Here is a 16,051-nt window from a genome sequence, read left to right as displayed (position 1 = left end):
TCATGTACAGTGAGGCCCGCCCGTGGAAAACCCCACAGTGGCATGCTGGTGGCTGACGCGTCGCAGTTCAGTGAGTGACGGGAAAAGTGAGCTGGTATTTATTTACAGCCAGTCAAGGACACGTGACAGCTGAACTATCAGCGAGTGCGACTGATATGATTTACTGCAAATAGTCAGTTGGCACGGCCTCAGCCTTGGTCAAAAGATAATGCTAGTTAATGTGAAACTGGTGAGGTAGGAGGGAGCACATGCCAAGTATCAGATTTCCAGCCAACTCCTTTGAACCTTCCCGGAAATCAATGAGCACAATGATTAATAGATATCACACGGACACGTGAGTTATTAGAAGCATTTTATTGCCTTTTATTTTAATTTTTTTTTTTTTTTTTTTTAGAAAAACAATACAAAAATTCTGGAACAACTGTTTTAAGTGTTGCCTTGAGTGAACTGCAATCATTCACATGGTACAGTAAAGTGCTTATCTTCAATCAAAATTTTGTATTTTAAGGATGTATTTATTCCAAACTTCTTCCCCTGAGGGCATCAAGATGGTGCTAAAACCAGGCAATGGCTCGCAAGCCTCAACTCAAGGACTTGTTCTTTCCGCCACAGGCAGAATTATTTACCCCACACTTTTGAGTTCACTTAGGAAAGCTTTGACAAGTATTGCTGGATTGTGAATTCTTTGCCTGTGGACTACATTCAAATTATGGGAAGGGTTGACACTGTCCGCATGAATGAATGACTACAACACTTTATGTCAGAATGACAAACAAAAAAGTGACAGACTTAGAATAGAACTTTCTCCCTCTAAGACATTTCACAAAAAAAGTAGAAATGATCATGACCAAGAACCCTTATTACACCAGTCAGGTTGAGTATGGCCCTTTGTGTGCGTGCATGATTGCAAGTATCAAACCCGGTCCAAAACTTGTGATGCTCCAAAGAGAAGAAAAAAAATAAAATAAAAAAATACTGAACTGTATTAGGAGTTTTAAAAACCTCAAAAGATTGCCTTAATCATCTTAATGCATTTAGCTTTAGCAAAGCAGTTTCCCGAAATAGAGAACAGCTGCGTATTACAAATTCAAGTCTTATTATAAGACATAAAATCCCATGATGCATCTGTAGGTGATTTTGAGAGCTATTACAGTGTCCTGTTATCAGCAGATTGGATTCTTTAGCAAAAGGCAACCATTTCCAGAGTACCATTACTGCAGTGCTGGTTGTGGATCGTCAGCATCTGTCTGCTAAGTCCTGACGCATGTTTCAATGTGCCAGGTCATGACTTGAATCCTCTTTAGTGAAACGGAACTCATTGCTTCCCGCCTATCAGTCTCAGAATGAACTTCTACTTCATTCGAGAAGAAAAGAATTATTGCCAACTCGCGAACATTAAAACAACGTAACTGCCTGGGCAAGAACGCTCCAGGTCAACTAAAACTTCTGCCACCTCTCATAGTCACAACTTAAGAACATACATGAAACAAACTGAAGGAAACCAGCCGGTGCTTCATCTGAACTCAACAGCACCTCCATGACAATCACCAAGTAGAAAATAAAAAAAAGCCATACAATAATTAAAGAAAAAAAAAAAGTGGCACATTCACATGGAGTTTTTAAACGTGGAAAAATATAAAGTAAACATTATACAGCTACACATTTGTGGAAGTCTTTTTTGTGTTTTGTGGAATGTTTTTCCTTTTTTTTTTTTTTTTTTTTTTTTAAGTTTGTGAGGGGAAAAAAAAAAGTTCAATTATGTAAATGTTTGGAAATGGATGTCTCATTAAAAATAAGACAACGCATTAAAAATGCTGATGGTCCAAATAAGTGTATTCAATTAAACGACAGAGGTCAGTGGCCAAAAAATGTGCTTTTCAAATCCTGCAAGAGGGAATTCTAACCTTTAGGGTAAAAAATGTAGAAGGTTAGCGCTGATGCATACATCGATTTGCATATCTAGAAGGAAGAGAAAAAAAAAAAAAAAAAAAAAAAGTACAAAAACGAAAAGCCATAAGCGCCAAGTGTGGCTGTGGGACATTTTTTTTTTTTTTTTTTACATTAAATTAAATAAAAAAAATCAAAAAAAAAAAAAATCATTTCACTGTGGTCATTATTCCGAGCAACATACCAGATATTGTTCAAGCCTGCAGAGTCATTTTCAGGGACGACCAACTAGTAATACTTTAGACATGATAGTGAACAGTATGGCAACTGATCATTGCAGCATTGAGCCAAGCTGTATTTAAAAAGAAAACAAAAAGAAAAGAAAAGAAAGAGGAAAAAAAAAAAATCACTGTACGAATTACATCATGGCTGGCAGTGTACAGACATTCTCTGCTCTTGGAGCTCTAATTGCGTAGCCACCAAGTCAAATTCATTCAAAAAAAAAAACAAAAACAAAACTTACTCTCCTTTGAGTGGAGAAGAAAAAAAAAAAAAGAAAATAAATAAGAGTCCCCAGCCACACAATTAACTGCACTAGGCACATACAGCATTGGCTTACAGCTCTTCCAACCCCCCTATGTACACCTTCATCTTGGCATATTGCATAAGCTTGTATGTATGTGCAGATTGACCATTCGTGCATATACATACAGGCAAAGAGAACATTCCAGACAACTTAATTCACAGTGGATCCAGTTATAACGTGGGAGCAGCGCAAGAGGTTGTCCTTTGGTGTCTTGAGCTTTGTTTGAAACAAGTGTTGACAGAAAGGGGAGGGGGAACCTAAATACTTAAATTAGAAAATACTTCTCTCTTAACATCCCTTCCCAAAAACCTGGACGTGCATCTATATTTGCAGGCCCTTGGGCTGATGTGCTTCAGAAGTGCTGCAGAAGGTCAAAAGGCATTTAGAAGAGCTGCGGTCTCCCCTTACAGCGAGGCATAAAGAGCCTGAATGGCGAGGGACCAAGGCCAGTTAGAGTCAAAGACAGGCAAGGAGAGGAGCAGGTCTTCGGTCTTCGCAGAAGGTATGAGGTCAACAAAATTCAGGCACAGTCCCCCACAATAACAAGAGGGGCCAAGAGCTGGCGGAGCTCGGCGGCGGACACGGGGCCACCCTTGGGCTGGCTGCTGCGCTGTCTTCGCCTGGCCAGCTTGGAGTTGGAAGGAGGAGAGAGGCGCATGGAGGAGCCGCCGGCAGCGGTGACCACAAAGGGGATCTCCTGTTGATGCTGCTCCTCCATGCCATCCTGCTCAGCCAGCTGCCGGTTCACAGCCATGGCCTTGTCAGCAAAGAATGTCAGATCCCTCGCATTGCCGCTTCTGGAGAACAGGAGAAAGGAATTGAGTTTCACAAGCTATTTAAAAGAGAAAAAAAAAGGGGGGGGGTCAGAATCAAAAACGTTCATAGCGACTGCCTCACCTCTGATGAAAAACCGGTGCAGGAAACGTGTCAGATGCACCCTTAAGAAAGAAGACAAGGCCATTAAAAATTATATTTGCCATTACTAAAGCAGAATTACAGAAGTAGCATGGTGGTTGGACACTCACCCACTGCACCCAGGGGTGCTGCAGCACCTGGCTAGCGCTAAGGCGATTTTTGGCATCCCGAACCAGTAGTCTGGATATAAGGTCTTTGGCACTTGAGGCGATATGAGCCCACTCTTTGTCAGGAAACTCATACTTTGCTTCCTGAATACTTTCAAACAGGGTGTTCTATGGGAGAAAAAGAGCATTTTGTTCAACATTTTTCTGACCATATAAAGAAAAAAAAAAAAATCATTACTTGCGGCTTGTAATGTAGGCATGTATACTGTCAGTTTAGACGTCTTCAAATCCAATTCCTTTCTATTATGTTTGTATCTTCATCCACATTTAATCACTAGCAGGCATCTATGTTTATGTCTAGAACTACTTCCTGTTTCCGTCTCCAAGAATCATGGGAATGTAGTCCTAATAGCCTAATGCTGCGGATGCCGGCTAGAACCAACACAAAGCTGTGTGAGCATTTCTAGCGGCATATTTCTAATGTTACAATGTGGGACCAGACCGGAGCGAGGTAAACACAGCCAGCTTTCAATAGCTTCAGGGACTGAATAAAAAAGGCTGAATAATAGTAAGTGTATTGACTTATTTACAGATGGCAACCAATTTAGCATTAGTCAAAGTAGTAACACAACCACCAGTCACCAGATTGACTAATAATGGTCTTTTTTTTTTTTGTCCATCAGAGCATCCCCGCCTTGGTTTGAAGCAGCCCCCATGTAGTTGCACGGCGAACAAAAGCAAGCCACACGCCGCTAGTATGGCAGACCGACTGCCAAAATTAAAAATAAATGACTAAATGAATAGAAGAGTAATATATATATATATATATATATATATATATATATATATATATATATATATATATATATATAGTAAAAACACAAAAATAAGATTAAAAAAAATTAAAATTAAAAATGTTGAAATAAATACAAAAATAAATTTATAAAATGAATTAAATATCAATAAATAGAAAAACTCTGCCCTCACATTTATTTATTTCATGCTGCAGACACTGTCAGGTCGAAATGTTATTCAAATGAAGGGGCGGCCCTAAGAGCGTCTTGGGTTGGGCTCCGCCATGGCAAACAGTCTTTCGATGGTCGAGTGAGCAATTCGACGTACAATGGGGTATATGCCACGCAAGAGGCGGGACGTGATTTTGCACATCAGTTTATTTCCGGTCCGGGTTGCGAACGCGCAACCCAGGGGCACAAAGTCGGAAGCACAAGTATTTTTGACGCAGCCCACACGTCGCAAACCGAACCGGAAACAAACTGTTGTGCAAAAAACAGTCCTGCCTCTTCCGTGGTATATACCCCACTCTACTTGACCGAGCGTATAATTAAATGTGAGAGATATTTGATTCTATTTATAGATTTATTTTTCGTCTTGTTTATTTGTACATTCATATTTTTCATATTTCATTTTTGAATTATATTTTTATAGCCATTTTTATTTTCACTTTAATTCATTTATTTATTTAGTCATTTATTAAATTTGGCAGTTTTGGTCCTCCATACGTTAGTACCGGATATGACAGAGCAAAAATTGCGCTAAAACTATCAAATAAACATGGTACAATTCGAATAAACTTGGTAAATCTGGTCAGTCTAAAAATTGGACCAACAAAAAAACTATTTTTAAAAAGCCTGAGTGACTGTTCTATAATCTCACCTGGCACCTGTGGCAGGGTTCCCCCAATTCCCAGCCACAGTCACCCCCACAGTGTCCTACAAAGGGTGGGTAACCACTCAGCATGATGTACAAGATAACTCCCAGGCTCCAGAGGTCACAGCGCTTGTCATAAATAGTGGCCTCCTCGCTGAAGGCTTCGACCACCTCCGGTGCCATGTACTCTGCGGAGCCACACTGATGGGAAGAAAAGGCATCGGTTAGCCACAGGCTTGGCAAACAGCAGCACACATGAAGAGTGAAGTGTTTTCTTTCGCTGCTGCTCCTTCACATTCCTCATTTCAGCTGACACCTCGTGTTGAAGCTAGAGGCCTAAACTGGGGCGATCTGTGAGAGTCACATGCTCATTTTTAATAAAAAAAAAATAAAAAAAAAGGAACTGTGCAGCTTCTCTCTGTGTGGCAAGTAAAAACATGTTGTGCAACATCCCTTCGCAACATCAAATGGGGCAGGTTCGCAGGAACATTGAGTCACAACTTGGACCATCCAGCTGCACACAGTACACAGTGGACTGAGGGCAAAGGCAGGCTCAGCTCTGACGTTGCCTTGTTATGTATCCTAGACAGGAATTAGGCCAAACACTGAGCCCAGCAAAGAGGATTGGCCGGCCAGCAGAACCACAGACTGGGCCGAGCCCTGAACTCTTACGTAATTGTAAACACCAAATTGTGCCTTAAAGGAACAAAAGAGGAGCAGGTCACTAGTTCGCAACAATCTTCATTCAAAAATGATATTATGGCCGAGTAACATACACACAATGTACAATCCAAGAAAACAGTAAATTCTTTATTCGATGAGGCTGACAAACTGATAACATACAGCTTACACATTCATTGTCCTGTTCACTTAAACTGTAAGCGTTGAGATTAAAAGGAAAAGTCTAGCCAAATATTTTCTTTACAATATGTTCTACACACCCCCAATAATAAACCCATCATTCTGATTAATACTGGATTTGTAGAATATGAATTAAGCAGCAAAATCAACCCGTTTGTACCCATCTCAAGGGAGCGGCCATTTTTCCACGTGCCGTCGAGTGAATTAGATCACAGTTGCACAGAGCTCAGGTAACAATCAACCACAGTTCACCTATTTCCTGAGTTTGGTCATATGATATTTGCAAGCTGAGCCGTGTTTGGCCGTTACCTAAAGCCCTGAGCAACACGTCATTTTCAGTTGACAGCAAGTGGTAAAATGGCCGCCCCAAAATGGATAAAAACTGTGGATTTTGTAGCTTAACTCATTAATTAGAAAATAATACAGTGGTTACAGTAGTGGGGCTGCATAGAACACATTCGAAAAACATTTTTTGGTTGACTTCCTCTTTCAAGAAGAAAAAAAATATATACACAGTTTGGTTTGCATACCAGAGGACTACTCATCTCTCCTTTCAACTGTAGGGGGAATGTTTACATTGAACAAGACGATTGTACAACATCCTGGCAGCTCCTCCTCCTCCATATTTATGTCATAAAATGTGCTGCACAGGAATCTGAGCACAGACAAAGCTGCTTCTGTCACAGGAGAAAATCCCAACCCCCACATTTCTACCATCAACATGTCTGGTAAGCCTGCCTCCACAGACGAAAAAACAGAATACAGCTGAAAATGCCAAAACGTATGTTTGGTCCACGTGCAACTGCTGCTGACAACAGCAGAAAAGAGAGAAGGGGCCAGTGAAAGAAGCGCACCAAGGCCAACATTGAACTCGCACCGCCCACGCAAACTTTTCTTCATGCTCTGTTAATAAGGCAAGCTGGTGCTTTCCCGGGACCATGTGACTAGTCAGCCCATCATGACGCCATTCATGTTCCACACCTCTGATGTTGGTAAACAAGATTACCTGGTGAGGGACTTGCAAAGGGGACGGCAGCTATAACTGCTTTAGTTTTGGCTCACTGGGGCTGCTTCTGTGCTACATTTCCAATCCCAGTCATCTCCTTTCAGGGTTTTGATATTAGAGCAGCGGTTCTTATTTTAATGCTGGACTGACAAACACTTAAGTAAAAATATTTATCCCTTTCCTTAAGGTTCATCATACCATATTCTAATCATTCTAAAAGTCAAACTACACAGCCTTGAAAAGAATTATACTAAATAGCACCACAAGCACATGCGATAGATGCAAAAATATCTAAATGTTGCGCAACAGCAACTGTACAAATGCAGCATGAGTGGGGGCAGAGATGAAAATCAGATAACATTGTTCCTGAGGAAAAAAAAAAAAAAAAAAAAAAAGGCTCGGGCGCATGAGCAGGCCGGACCTCCCCCTCCCCCCTCTCCTCTCCTCTCGCTCCTCTTAAGCCAATCACGTTTCAGTTGCTAGGTATGGGAGGGGGAGACAAAAACAGAACAAACCATGTTGATGTCCTTTGTATAAAGAACGTTAGAAAAATGTAGGGTTGGTGCCATGGAGCATTAAATAAACAGAAGGTGGAGGTCTCCATACTGCCTTACAGAGGTTTGCGCATGGTTTTGTAAGCACTTTATACAACATAAAATGGCCTTGGAAGTTCCCTCTGCGGCCTCACTACATTCCAAAGCTCTTACATTGCTTCCTAGGGCCTTTGCAGTACAGTAGATTTTATTTTTTATTTTTTGTTATGTATTGTGTATAGGGTTTTCCATTCTCTGGTTTCTCAATAGGAAACTGGAGTTACCACCAATGTAAACATCCCCAAACACACAACGTTCCTGCAGGATAAAGCACCCCCTCCTTCACCTGCTCTTGTCCATCTATGACATACACTTAGACCGTCTGTGTCCACGCATAGCAAAAACCAGAGCAATTACATGGCAAACATCCCACTTTGGGTTGAAAAAGCATAACCTCAAACTCTTGGGCCTGAGTATTTACAGTTGATAAGTAGGACGTGTACCTTATACTGAAGGATATCTATCAGGGAACTGCTGATACCATGACGTGATAAGGTTAACAGAATGTGGCTTGTAAAGTGCCAATGAAAGATCAGCGGGTTGGGCATAACACCACCCAGCGTGACCAATGGGCAGACAGCCCAGACTTGATAATGGGAGTTTAAAGCCCGAAAGCACAGTGCTTATCTGCATAGTAGAGACAACTGCACCAAAGGTACAAAACAACAACTAACCAAAGAATCAACATTAGATTTGCACAGTTTCACAAGTGGGTCAAAGGTTTTCTTTAACTTTCTTACCTAACAAATTGTCTCAAATAAATCCACTTTTCAAAGCCACTGCCAAATACATACTCACGCCACATTTTATTTATTTTTTTGCTCCCTTTGCATGTCTGTAGATGCTAAACTAAAGTTTAACGTTGGATCGAATAGGGATGTTTGGTAACACTTCCCCCCTCCCCCCCCCCTCCCCCCCAGACCGATACGAGTAAGGTGAACTCAACTCGCGTGTCATATAGAACCCACCCCCGCACAATAAAAAGACAATTTTAAAGAGAAACTATGTATCCCAATATAGCGTTTTTCCTTAAAATTGCATAAAACTGATGGCAATATTCTATTTTTCTCATTTCTAGTTCCTGATCGTAAAACATCTGCCATCTCTGTACCTTGAAATAAGGCCAGGCATCAGTACTCTGCCATTGATAAAAATTTAATAGATCCATAAACTCTAATTTAATCTATTTATTACAGTATGCGGGAACCCAATGATACTCTGTGCACTGAACACTCCACTCTATTGTGCCACATGGAACAGTACTTTTCCACAATAATTAATAAAACGTGATTAATAAAAGTTAATCATGAACTTACAGGCGTGAGGAGTTCAGGGGTGGAGATGGGTGAGCTGTCACTGTTCAGTTTGATACCACTGCCCAGATCAAAGTCACAAATCTTAACTGGGGAAATCTGAGAGAGGAATACAAGATTAGAATAACAATCTCATATCCTGTTAATTCATTTAAGCCTTGAGTACAGATCTCGTTGCACACTATCTTTACTTGGCCTGTTATCACCGTACTAGAGCAGCTTATCAATCTATTCGTCACCACATTAGTTCCCATTAGTTGAACGACACAGAAAATATTTGCAGACTCACCTTGTCTGCACTTTCACAAAGGATGTTTTCAGGTTTGAGGTCTCTGTGGGCCATTCCTGGAAATTAACAAGCCACAAGTCACATTTTTTGGTTAGTACATCACAACCAAAACAACAAGCAAATATTCAGCATTTGAATCTTAAAATGCAAAAACAATTCAAATCAATATTAAAAATAGATGTATGCCACCAGTAGGACATATGTCTCTTTTGTAACGGTCAGTGGTAAGGATTTGTAAGTGTGCTCACCCTTGTTATGCAGGAAGTCCAGAGCTCTAGCTATGTCCTGCACGACAACTCTGGCTTCCTGCTCACTGAAGTGCTGCCTCTTGTGAATGTGTGCCAAAATAGACCCTAAGGGGAGGGAACATGAGTACATCAGCTATTTACATTCGGCAGACCAAAAAACACAAAAACAAGACATGCCATGTGTTTTACGGGGTAAAATAAAATGAACACTGCCTAGAAAGCAGCTGCAATTCACTGACCTCCTCTGAGCTTTTCAAACACCAGATAGAATTTGTCTTCCTCTTCAAAAAACTCCACCAGTTCCAGGATGTTACTAAGAAAAGAGAAAAGGGAAAGTCAGTCAAGCGAAGTGCCAAAGTGATCAAAGTTGTATTGCGATTAAGATCACTACCTGTGGCCCTGGCACTGGTAGAGCATTTCGACCTCACGAAAGACACGACTGCGGCTGTGTCCTGGTCTTTTTTCAATTATCTGAAAGAAAAGGCAGATCTCAGTTGACTGGTTCCTATGGAGAGTTGTAGCTAAAAATAGGACATATACATACACACATGGAATGTTATGCTTAACTTTGAGCGTCCACAGGGAGTAGATTACATGTTCCATATGTGGTGCCAAGTTAATAACAGCCCTTCAATTCCCCCGCATCCCAAAAGGCACCCCACCCTGTGGCACACTTGCAACGATACTTTAACCTACTTTCAATGCTGCCAGTCAAGCCATGATAACGAACAAAGTCACAGAGCAACTCTATATTTAGTCACATGTGTCAGTCTTATTTAAATCTTAAGGGCGCTTAGGTTTTCTTCCATTGAAACATTCCATGGGCTAATCCCAAAACTGTTGACGGTAAAAACAAAACACGCTCTCTAAATATAACTGCACGCTGCTATGGGGGGGAGGGGATGGAGGGGGGGATTAGCCACTGAGGGGCCACCATCAGTTGAGCGTCATGCCAAGAGAACGATAGACTGCTGACAACATAGCAAAAGGCCTGAATGTTCCAGGCCTGGACGGTTATTGTTTGCTTGGATGTTGTGCAAGTTTCTCTTCCTGGTAGCTGGATTACAGTTGCTTTTGAAGCACACCATTGCAATGCGTCTAGGATTAAAGCACAGACAAGAGGGCTCCAAAGCCATTCAGTCTGAGTCAGCAGTAGGGGAGGGAACCTGTGGGTACCTCACGATACGATATACGATAACTATTACTCCACGATATCGAGATTATCGATATTGGTGAAGTAATAAATTCACGCTAAAACTACTCAAGACAAACTGATGTTTTTTCCAATGAGAAAATAGTTTCTTTGTACCATCACTGAAACACTATTAAAACCGCTCTCTTCACAGTGAGTACTTTAATGTATTTTTTTTAAACAAATGCAAATGTCTTAACAGAGACAACCTTCTGTGAACAAATTTGTGTCTTTCTTAAACACTATCGTCATGCAACACATCATTATGTCAGTCATTTGTTTCATTTTATAAACAGAAAACGTTTTGTGTAACATTACAAAAGTAAAATAAAATTAATTAAATATGAAATCCAATTAAATCAATATTAATATTTGTCAGAAATTGTGTGCTTAAAAAAAAAGTCAAAACAAAATATGTTTTAAAATGTTACACTGAATACACATTTTTCATAGAAACTTATGCAAAACTGAGTCAGTTGCTGGACATAAACATCTTCTAATAAAATAAGTCTTCTTCGCCTGAAAACCGCCGTACATTTCCCTGCAACTCTTATGAGGAGCTCCCTCTAGCAGCCCGCCAAGTAATTGCTCAATAAGTAATGAACAATGGAGCTGTATAATAACTACAAATATCGTGATACTTTACTTTTTTATAACCATCTATCGGGAGACAAAGTATCACGATATTGATATATCGTCACACTCCTGGTTAGCAGCACAAAATAGCGCAATAGTTTCTACAACTAGGACAGTCAAACAGCCATACAGCTCTAATATATGTCAAACAACCATTTGAGTCAGGCAGGTTTTAAAATATGCACAGCCTGCTGCTTGTGCCTGGCGACGCTATGAGCCCACACTTGCAACCCGCCCGTCTGTGGGGGGATGGTAGACGGGACATCTGGCAGGAGCAGTCTGAGCCCCCCTCAACAAGCAAATGACCTACTCCACACGCTTTCTCCATTACAATGACAAAGTCCCATGGGGATCCACCAACATGTCACAGCGTAAACAGCAACGGATCGTCGTCACGTGACCAAATGCTTTTGTTCAGTTTTATGATATGGATACTGTATGTGTTCTGGGGGCAACAAAATTATTTTGCTTCCATAAACATCTAACAACCAGTGCAATTTGTGTATCAAGATTTGAGTCAAGAATTAATGTTAAAGCGAAACATTGCGATGCTTTGCTTCCTCGTGCGAGGATATGCAGTTTTCAGAAAAGGAAGTGCTTCAATCAAGGCGTGTCTTTAAAAGTAAAAAAAAAAAAAAAAAAAAAAAAAAGTGCAGAGAGCAAAAAAGCCGAATAAAACCATGTAAACACCCTGGGTCACAATCTTCAACTAGCGCCACCCACACCCCTCCCTCCTCTGTATGGGGGTTTTGTTTTGGCAGCACACAATGTTCTCTCAGGCAATCGGCGTTAGATGAATGGGAGGGGATATTCCTCCCTGCGCTGTGATAGGCCGGCTGCATGTAAAAACAGTAAGGGGCGTGCCTGCTGACTGCAGCTAATTCCAGAGCAGCAGTCGCACACAAAGAGAGTCATGTGGCAGCATGTGAAGAGTTGAATGTATTACTTTTGAACCAAAACTACCTTCAACAAGTGACTTAATAAAAATACATTTAGGCTGAAGTGGATGGAGTAAGACAACATGACTGATGTCTTACCTTGACAGCATACTCTTTGTTGGTGATAAGGTTTATGCATGTTTGCACCCTGGCATAGGCACCCTCTCCCAGTACTTCATCCTGCAGTCTGTATACATCTGTGGAGAGGTCGAACAAGTTTTGAAGTATTCTGTTCATGTGACATTTCACATCAAGCCACAATACACATAAAATGATCTTACCCTCAAATCGTCCAGAGAAACTATCTGTTGCCCTGCAACGCTTCTTCTTCTTGTTTCTCTTTTTAGCATCAGGGATGTCTATGGGCTGGCTGGAAGGTATATCTATGACCAAAAAGGCTACATTATTACAGAGCTGAGATATCGTTCCAAATGGGTCACTGCACAACTAATCACATTACGATAGCATGAGATGGCCAACTTAAAAAGATAAAATAAAAATACCCACCATGTCTTGGGGAGGAATCAAAATCAAATGTTGAATCAATAAGATGAGATCCATTTTTGGTGAAGTCATCTGTCGCAAAAGGATTTTGGCCCTGGAAAGTAAAAAAAAAATTAAAAAAAATCAGCAAACAGCAACAACTTCCTGGCTCAGCTGTGCCAAGTTAGAATCAAGTGCAGCTATTGGACATTTTCTTTCAAATACAAATAATACTGTATCTCAAACTACACTACAGTCATACAGAGTTAAGCCTTACTGCATGTAGCTGGATATCCACCCATGCATTAAAAAGTGTCATATGATAAGTGATGACCATATCTGTTGGCAGTTTTTTTACACACACGTGCGGGGGGGAAGCCATCGCAACACATCCGCACAGGCTTAACACACACCTTAAAAGAGCGATGGAATCCAGTGACTTCGGTGATCTTATTTTGCACCATTTTGCTTCGATTTGGGCGATTTGTTTTTTTTGGAGGATGTGCGGCGGCTGCGGCAGTGGTGTCTGGCCTATCCGATTGCACTTTCTCGGAAACTGAGGTGTTTCTGAGACAGTTGCAAAGAGATCACAATGATGCGGGCTGGTCAGCTTTCTACGGCGCTTTCAACCGGAGCCCTGCGGATAAAAAGCGACACATGAAAAGCGATTACCCCAGAAACACAAGTATCGCAAGTACATACAATGAATAACGCATCCAACCACAGTACAGTAATCGAAATACCTAAATCCGGGAAATAATATGCACGCCACGCAATTTGCATTGGAAACTCATCACGTTGTAGGCACAAATACATCGTATATTATAAAACATATCGCTCACGAGCGCTGCCTTCCACAAGCTAAACAGCGCGTGTTAAAACTAACTAGCTGCGTAAGGGCTGACGTAACAATTTGCTTTTAGTGTTTCGTGTTGGTTTTGAGTTGCCAACGCAAAACATCAGTAACATTTATCTGGTCATTTTCTAATATTGCCTACAACAAGACATAAGATTTAAAGCCAAATAAACAATTTACACCGTTCGTGGCGCATGTCATTAACATTCGCAACAAAAAAACATGAATAGTTTTACTAAAAAAAAAAAACACTAAAAAAAAGTCAGAGGAAAAAAGACAGACTTACCAAGTGGTTAATTTTACAGGTCCAGTGTTGGTGTCGTGATCGGACCCACTGCTTTGACAGCCGCAGAGGACGGTCGTGGGGGGAATGCGGCCGATTGAAGGGACATGGAAGGTGGTGGTGTGGTAGCAGCTGCAGCGTTTTTATAACCTTCACGGATGACTCCTCCTTTGTCACGCCCCTAACGCCTTCACTACATTGCGTCAGTAAGCTAGAAGGATCACGTGTTTTCTAGAAGGTAGCATTAGGCCGCGTACCATTCCGTATTGCCGGGTCTTCGTTAATTATTTTAGGAAATATAAATAGTAAAAATACACGTTTCAACTCATAGACGGCTAATATATGGTCGTATATTTATTTGGAATGCCATTACATAGACCTTGTTGAAGTCTGAACACATGCACTGGTCTGTAGAAGAGGAGATAATGTTGATATGAACGAATTGGTACGACGCTACATAGCAGTGTTTTGTATGGAACACGTCATTGTTGTGATGTGTCTGCTCAAGGGGAGGAGAGAGTGGAGGATGGTGCAACATGTCGACAGACAAGCTCCACCAGTTTAGACAATGAAAGAATGTTTTTTTTTTTTTGCCTATGTCATAGATGCGGGTGTCAAAAAAATATGTTTGTGCTTTGTTACCATCTATGTGTGTTATATTGCCTTTACTGAGATCACAGACCCAGCATTGAATGGCCTTGGTCAGATGGACATTGAACCACCCTGGTTTAGTGTATCTACGCACATGACCTCAGCTTCCCTGACTTTCCCCACCACAATGCGCAAATGCAGACTCACTTGCAATTACTGTATATTGCCTCACACACTTTGGTAAGAATTATTCACTTTGGTTTATTTTTGTTTACGAGCTAATGCCAGACAGTCGATGGCAAATTAATAAAGGCAATAGATATTTTGTTGTATCGGGGCTTAATAACTGAAGTTGGGAATTTATTTGATAACAAGTTGCAAGGGAAAAAGTAATTTTGGTGCAATTAGTAATTTTTGCTGTATATTTCGATGTTATATAAAGTTATGGCGTTACACTAGATGTGATTTCTGCAAAGTAATTCCTGCCTGGGATTACTTTCAGCGAGGTGATGGTCATGGACAGGCCTTACAATCCTCATGTTTTTGCCAAGTGTGACAGTGCACACATGGCATATCTTGGAGCCTGATGATGAGGCTTTCTGAGACCTGAGTGGAAACTTTGTCTCATGCTTGTGATAATTAAAGAAATCCAAGAACCCTAACGATCTAGAAACATGCACCCTAATGGCACAGCCGATAATTGTGACATGCCAGAGACCTGACATACTCGTGCTATATTCAGTTATTAAAAGCAACGTTAATTTGACAAAGGCACGTGTGGGATAGTATGCTAGTTCGAGTGTATATACAACGGAACCTTCAAAAGGGTTCAACCAAAATTTTCAAGAAAAAAAATCTCAACGGACAAACTAGAATCTTAGAAGCTTAGCGATGCTTAGAAACTTGCTGTTTTCAAACTCTGTGATCATGGGAGATTAACGGGGTTTTTTTTCCTCCATGTTTTTTTTTCTCTTTTCTCTTTTGTGTGTGTGTGATGCCATCATAGAAACTTAAGGTACCAGTGACAACAAAGACAGAAGTGTTGATGCTAACAACAGGACCAGAAATCGAACTTTAATGCCTCACAATAAAGGGTCTGGTTGAGGCTTTAATAATAATAATAATATTAATAATAATAATAATAATAATAATAATAATAATAATAATAACTACGGCTGACCCATTATGGAAAAATAATCACGATTATTTTAGCAATGATTGAAATTATTTATTTTTTGGTACAAGACAAGAAAATGTTTAAGCATTTAAAAAATATTAAGACCAATTAAAAATATAAACTATAATTATGTAAGTTCCTGTTGGACCAAACATAATTTATAATAATACATATTTATAATAATATATTTATTTATTTATTTATTTATTTATTTATGTTAACAAAAACTTGAAGTTGGAGTGAAGCTTGTGCACTGAGCAGTACGACGATCATTTATTTTTTGGTACAAAACAAGAACATGTTTACACATTTAAAAATATTAAGACCAATTAAAATTAATAGAAACACTACAATTACGTAAGTTCCTTTTGTACCAAATAGAATTTATAATGATATATATTTCTAATAATATATATACTGTA

General features: G+C 40.2%; 1 protein-coding gene across 2 annotated transcripts; it reads right to left on the bottom strand.

The window, feature by feature from the left end:
- Positions 1-339: 339 nt before the first annotated feature.
- Positions 340-15,296, bottom strand: mknk2b (MAPK interacting serine/threonine kinase 2b). Of its 2 annotated transcripts, XM_077534102.1 has the most exons (15): positions 13,865-15,296; positions 13,136-13,359; positions 12,747-12,837; positions 12,521-12,622; positions 12,339-12,436; positions 9,865-9,944; positions 9,713-9,786; positions 9,546-9,578; positions 9,474-9,491; positions 9,226-9,281; positions 8,940-9,035; positions 5,170-5,364; positions 3,499-3,663; positions 3,371-3,411; positions 340-3,270 (listed from the first exon to the last, which is right to left on the bottom strand). In XM_077534102.1, the coding sequence occupies exons 2-15, from the start codon at positions 13,184-13,186 to the stop codon at positions 2,994-2,996; spliced, it is 1,377 nt and encodes a 458-aa protein (XP_077390228.1). In that variant the 5' UTR covers positions 13,187-13,359; positions 13,865-15,296; the 3' UTR covers positions 340-2,993. The 2 variants fall into 2 exon arrangements, with proteins under 2 accessions (XP_077390228.1, XP_077390226.1); XM_077534100.1 differs by having other exon boundaries at positions 9,474-9,578; positions 13,865-15,289.
- Positions 15,297-16,051: the final 755 nt, after the last annotated feature.

This window comes from Festucalex cinctus, chromosome 10, assembly GCF_051991245.1.
Source record: "Festucalex cinctus isolate MCC-2025b chromosome 10, RoL_Fcin_1.0, whole genome shotgun sequence".
Taxonomy (NCBI): domain Eukaryota; kingdom Metazoa; phylum Chordata; class Actinopteri; order Syngnathiformes; family Syngnathidae; genus Festucalex; species Festucalex cinctus.
This window is presented reverse-complemented; position numbering and strand designations above follow the sequence as displayed.

Bases quoted from the DNA above. Each gene is read 5' to 3' on its own strand.
- mknk2b (XM_077534100.1), bottom strand. From the start codon at position 13,186: ATGGTGCAAAATAAGATCACCGAAGTCACTGGATTCCATCGCTCTTTT. The intron at 12,623-12,746 runs GTGGGTATTTTT...TTTTGGTCATAG, and splicing joins TGATTCCTCCCCAAGACATG to ATATACCTTCCAGCCAGCCC. The intron at 9,282-9,473 runs GTGAGCACACTT...GTTAATTTCCAG, and splicing joins GGACTTCCTGCATAACAAGG to GAATGGCCCACAGAGACCTC.